General features: G+C 32.8%; 1 protein-coding gene across 1 annotated transcript in view; it reads right to left on the bottom strand.

Moving 5' to 3' along the window:
* LOC126305238 (annexin-B12-like) overlaps positions 1-6,000 on the bottom strand; it is a 271,275-nt gene continuing 265,275 nt past the window's right edge. Inside the window, exon 7 of the mRNA XM_049992027.1 lies at positions 1-304. Within this exon, the coding sequence (XP_049847984.1) occupies positions 179-304 (126 nt within the window). The 3' untranslated portion in view covers positions 1-178. The remainder of the gene's footprint in view (positions 305-6,000) is intronic.

Below are 6,000 nucleotides of genomic sequence, written 5' to 3'. Positions count from 1 at the left end.
CACCTTCCTTTTTATTTCATCCATTCATGATATAGTGTACATTTTTTGTTATAAAAACATCCTTTACCCAATTAGAGGAAACTCTGTATTAAGAATAAACATAAGTTACACTTAATTGTCACAGATTAGAAGTTCTTTTTGTATGTGATGTGTTAGTTTTGCAGTGAGAAAAGTACTGCTAAGTAAATTCTCTTAACATATATTTTAGGATGTTATAACCACCAGACCTGAATTTCGTCATAGCTGATCCTAAAGTTTCACCATACAAATGAAAATATACATTGTTTATGTCTGCAAGGTCAACCTGAAAACAAAATGGCCACTTATTACAATTTCAGTATCAAAACTAGCAACAGCTTTTCTCTTACCACTGAAATGAATGAATACGTGTGCTTGTATGAAGAGATCATAACATAGCGTACTACTATCCAAATTTCTCTCTCATTTGGCTTTATTCAAAGAAATCAGGGTTGTTAGATTATCATCAGTTTTCCATGAATTATCAGACATTTGGTTTGTTAATAATTCCGAAAATTCTAAGTTGTGTTAATGCACACAACTGGAGTAAAGTATCAAGAATAGTACACCGTGTACATCTGCCAGTGGTCTGGCTCTTTACATATCAGATTTTGATAATTTTTTTGTATGTCAATAGTAGCAGTTGTTTCCATGGAGACTCCTAAATAAATTTTTTTAAACTGTTTGTTTCTGAGTTACTAATTTTTTAAATTTCTGAAGTTCTGCAATTTTTTCACCGTTTGGAACCTTCAAATGGCTGTAACTCAAAAACTATAACTTACACACCTGAAATATTTATTAGTTTATTCAGTTTCTTATAAAGTTTAAAAATATATGCTGCATTACTATATTTGTAAAATAGTTGAATTTTTCAAAACTTTGTTTTTAAAATTCTTAGAATTTCAAAGTCATATTATTTTTCTTTTGAACAATTTGTTATTTATACACTATTTGTAGTTATGTACACCAAATTTCATGGTGGTATTCCAATGGGAAGATATTAAAATTTTATTCTACTGGTAAGTGCAGCATCTAGCACAATTGGCAGGACTACACACTCATTATGAAGTTGTAATGGAAACCTTAGATGGCAAAAATCATAAGGCTGCCATATCATTGCTATTTTTCATTTAATGGCAATTCATTGCATTATTAGAATTTAAAGTCTGTATTGGCCTTCCCAGGTTAATTATGAAAATATTTGAACCTACAATATAACACTACATGCACAAGAAAGACTAAAAATAATTTACTTAACTGTACCTATATTTTACAGATACATTCATATTAGTTAATATTTAGTAATTACCCATTTGTGTAGCTGTTACTGTGTAACAGTGGGTTGTTTAAATGCCTTTCAGTGAGAAATTTTCTATTCACCTTCAACAAGAAAAAAACATAATGATCCTGTTAAAATCTTATTACACACTAAGATAATACATGCATTCTTCTTTTATATGACATTACTTAGTCCTCTAAAACTAGAGTGACATATTATTGGTATAACAACACATCGTTTTGCATCATAATCTCTGAGGGTTTTCGTTTCTCTTCATCTGATAGTCTGTATGTTCTTCCAGTGGCTGTCGTAGGGTGTAATTTACAGAGTATGAAGTTCTTTGGAACAGACAATTAATGTGGTCTTCTTGGGTATGAAGGAGGAGGTGCTGATTACTTCTTTTTCATCTCTTTCATGTCACACAACCTATCTACCATTCGTCATAAGTGCAAGCAACAAATCCTGTAATCTGTTCAAAGGACATGTCACGTGCATCTGGACTGCTAGAATTTTAAGAACATGAAGGCCTTCAAAATTGGAACAACTTTTGCTTTAACATTGTCTGCTCAGTTGAATAATTGCATGATATTTCTGAGTCCTTGGGACTGTTGTGGCTTCATAAAATCTTTTTGCTAATATCCTTTCTTCTGCTGCATTCTCATCATTTGACACACACAAAAAAGTGACTGACTGGATGTTTGCTTTACCCCACTCAAACATTTGGGAGGGAATTAATATTTTGTTATTGATAAGATTTTACAGAGTACCTTTTTACTGTGCCACCAACACTGTCGCACACACTCTATGTGAAGTAGCATAAAAATGTCATTCTCTCTCAATTCCTTAAAAATCTTCAGCATAATGATGTAAGTCAGTAAAGTTTTTTCAGTACTTATATTTTAGACCTGAACATCACTGAAGTATTACTTTTTTTCCAAGTTAGGAAGAAAATCAAGTTTTATGAACACACTGAGCTGTTTTGAATACCCATACAAGTACTGTGTTGTGCATTAAACTGCCCTATACAGAAACAAAACTGTTGTCTTGTAATAAACAACACATGGATGCACTATGGCCATGGAATTATTCCAGTGGATTCATTGGACACAAAAGGATAGTGTTCAGCAAAGTCACATACAATAGTTGCTTCTTTCTGTATTAGTGAAGTTTTCTTCTCAGAAAAAAAGTAGATTGATGTTTTGCGACAGTCATGTCATTTTAGTTGTGTTAACAGTGTACAAGCATCTTGCTCGAATCCCTGTGTTGATTTGGTTACAATCTGAAACATGCAGTGATCAACAGTAATCCACTGTTTGTAATGTATATTTTCAATCATTTCCTCTTAAAGTGCAGAAATTAAGGCATCTGTAAAAGTACTTGCATCAGGTCTTTACTGATGGATTTGTGAGACTTGAAGTATTTGTTACACATAATTTTGGACATGCAGTATTTGTATGTGGGAAGTGGGCGTCCATATTCTGGTGTGGTGATCTCACTCAAGTTTGCACCAGCAATCATTAGGTTCACATTTTGATTAGCTGTACAAATGCAAACAGTGTGTCCCACTTGTACCAACTATAACACAGTTTTTTGGAGTTAATTCAGCAAATTTTAAGAATCCAGTTTTGACCTGTGTGTAATTTGATTTGATAAGTTTGTACACTTGTCTTAGATTTCCAAAAAAATAATTTCATTGGGCTTGCTCAAGGTTTCCATCATTTATCTCTACCCACAGAAAAGTAATCCTTGCTGCCAGGCATTTGCCAGCTAATATAATCAGTACAGTAAAATTCTATCACTAACAGACTTGGGAAATAAGCACTGTCCAGGCTTAGGATCAGGAGTAGAGACTATGCCCTTTTCTGTCACTAGTAGCCGAGCAGTCCAAGGTGCTGCAGTCAGGGACTGTGCGGCTGGTCCCGGCGGAGGTTCGAGTCCTCCCTCGTGCGTGCGTGCGTGCGTGCGTGCGTGCGTGTGTCCTTAGGATAATTTAGAGATTTCACACACATTTGAACATTTTTCTGTCATTAGTTTTTTGTTTTTCTTGCTGTGTAGTATCTTACTTCAAACTCCTTTTCTATACAAGTGTACAGCCAACTTTTGGGTAGTGAAGTAAACACCAAAAATTTTTCACTTTTGTTGGGAGTGTGAAATTTGTCTTCAAACTGATCAATTATTTCTGTTTATGGGCCATCACAACCACATATTTTCTGACTGTCACCAGTTTCTCCCTAAAAGAAGGTTCATCTATTTTGCGTGCAATTCTTGTGGCGTTATCTTTGCAGTATTTCTTTGAGCTGATATATTTTTTAGTTTTTGGGATTATCCTATTGCAGTCAAAGTAGTGTCCAGAAAATGCAAGCTACCTTTAACATCCACAAACTGCCAGGGGCAAGAGATGTGCTGCAACTTGGTTGTACCATTCCATAATATTCTTTGTTTTCTGTTAATAGCAGTTCGATTCCTTTCAGTGTACGTAAAGTGCAGATTTTCATTCCTTCTTCAGTCCCAAAGTTCAGATCAATCGTCTAAGAAGTTAAATGTCTAAGATCATTAATCAGCCAGTGTGTTTCTCATAAGGGATTACAACAAAATTTTGACCACTTTTTATCCATAGTTCCGATTTCTTAAGAAGTAAATGAAAGACTAGCCACGAACATGAAAAAGATGAAACCTGTAAGAATATAAAAATGTAAAATTGATTAATTTACATTGTATTAAAACAATAATTATGAAGAATTAAAAAAGTAGAACACTTTTTTAGAATAGCATTTTACAAACATATTAATGTAGTACAGTGATTAGTGCAAACATAAAAAATAAAATTGTCATATAAAACGAAAGAGACATAATATGCATTACATTATTTGTTTCATTGTATTGTATCATTTATTACAGTGTTAAAACCATAAACTGAAGTCTGCTTAATTATGCCACAGTAATTTCATCTTAAATTAAATTTTATGAACTGCCTGCTTAGGGTGTGATGTAGTTTGCAAAGCAAATTGCACTAAAATAAACTTTATTTTAGTATGTTTCTATTGGGACACAGTCATGGAATTTCTCACACCCATTAACAAATAGTGTATAAGAAACAATTAATTTCAAAAGAAAAATCTTTTTTTTTGTAATTTTAAGAACTAAAAAAAAATTTTGGAGAATTAACTTTTTTGAATATAGTTAAGTGGCATATATTTTTAAACATTATAAAAAAAACTGAATAAATTGGTACAAACTTCATGTCTGTAAGTAAAATACTTTGAGAGAGAGCCATTTTAAGGTTTCAAAAAATGTTGAAAATTGCATTATTTTCAGAACTTTAAAAATTAATAATTAAGAAACAAAATGGCAAAAAATTACAAAATTCTAACTTATCAGTGTTCAAATTTATTTTTTTGGTTTCACATGAACGCTTAGGTATGAACTCTTCCCAACACTACCATAGCATGAGAACTAAGGGCAGTTTGGTAAATTTTACTAAACATATTGCAAGGATAAGTGTAGTATCGATATTGTCACCACAAGTTATCTGAGCTACTTACCACACACATTTTCAGACTTGATGAATTTATTCATGGTGTGCTCAACATCCAGATTATTGCTACCCTTGAATTTAATATTTTTACACCCACAGTAATTAAGTCATAATTAATTTAAATGCCATTTCCTTGGTTCAGTTGTTAAGTGACAGACTAAGGACCAAAAGGTCTGGGAATTTGCTTCCCACTCAATTGTGGGATTTTTATATATTGCATTTTGCTTATTTCAGTTTTGACAGTGTTTGTTAATGTGAAAATTGGTTGGTTGTATTGCAGTTCAGAGTCAAGATTAAACTGTATTTCCCCCTATAAGTGGCTGGTTCAATCAGTTTTAACATTGGATGAAGGCAAGAGCATGCCACCACCAGTGAGACCATGCCTGTAGTCTGTGCAAGATTGCCTTAGGGGTGACAGCCACGACAAAAATATTGTAGTGAGACTTACGTTGCAGGCACAGTGCACATTTACAGTAATGATATCCCAAACTACCTGCAGCTTAACCTTAGGTTTGATTACAGCTTTACCTTAATTAATTATCATTTTATTTATACCTTCTTCTTTTCAGTTATAATGCTTATTGCATCTAGAAATAAAACAATGTTTTTGGAAGTCTGAATGACTATTATAGAATAAAGAAGTACTTAAATTGGATTTGCCTCTAATAGCGTAATGTGTCCACTTGAGTGATATGTAATGAAATGGGTAGCCAATAGATTTTTAAATACTGCAAACAGGCTTTATTAAAAATTGGTGACGTTACACTTTCTACATAAAACTATAGGGGCACAACATGAATTGAAATTCTGTGCAACCATTTGAAAAGAGAAGAAGCAATCATAATGGTCCTGGGAATAACAGTTCAAATGTCAATGAAATGAATAGGATTGTCTTCTTAGTAATAAAATTGTTAGATAAGAATCTATTTTGAATTAAAATAATAAGTATATTGCAAATTCATAATTTTTTAAATTGAAAGTCTCTGACAAGGCATCATTTGGCCACAGGTAACAATTTTATGATAAATTATTGGACCCTGGCATATTGGTAAATTTATGTTATTAGCGTGATCAGCATGCAGACATTAGAAATCAAGTGTAACATTACTTCTGGAGGAATGAAAGGGGTTAAATGTATTGGTATTGACAACTACAATCTGCAAAAAAC

The sequence above is a fragment of the Schistocerca gregaria genome, unplaced genomic scaffold (genome assembly GCF_023897955.1).
Source record: "Schistocerca gregaria isolate iqSchGreg1 unplaced genomic scaffold, iqSchGreg1.2 ptg000286l, whole genome shotgun sequence".
NCBI classification, from domain to species: Eukaryota; Metazoa; Arthropoda; class Insecta; order Orthoptera; family Acrididae; genus Schistocerca; species Schistocerca gregaria.
The sequence above is the reverse complement of the archived record's forward strand: the minus strand, read 5'-3'. Positions and strand labels throughout refer to the sequence as shown.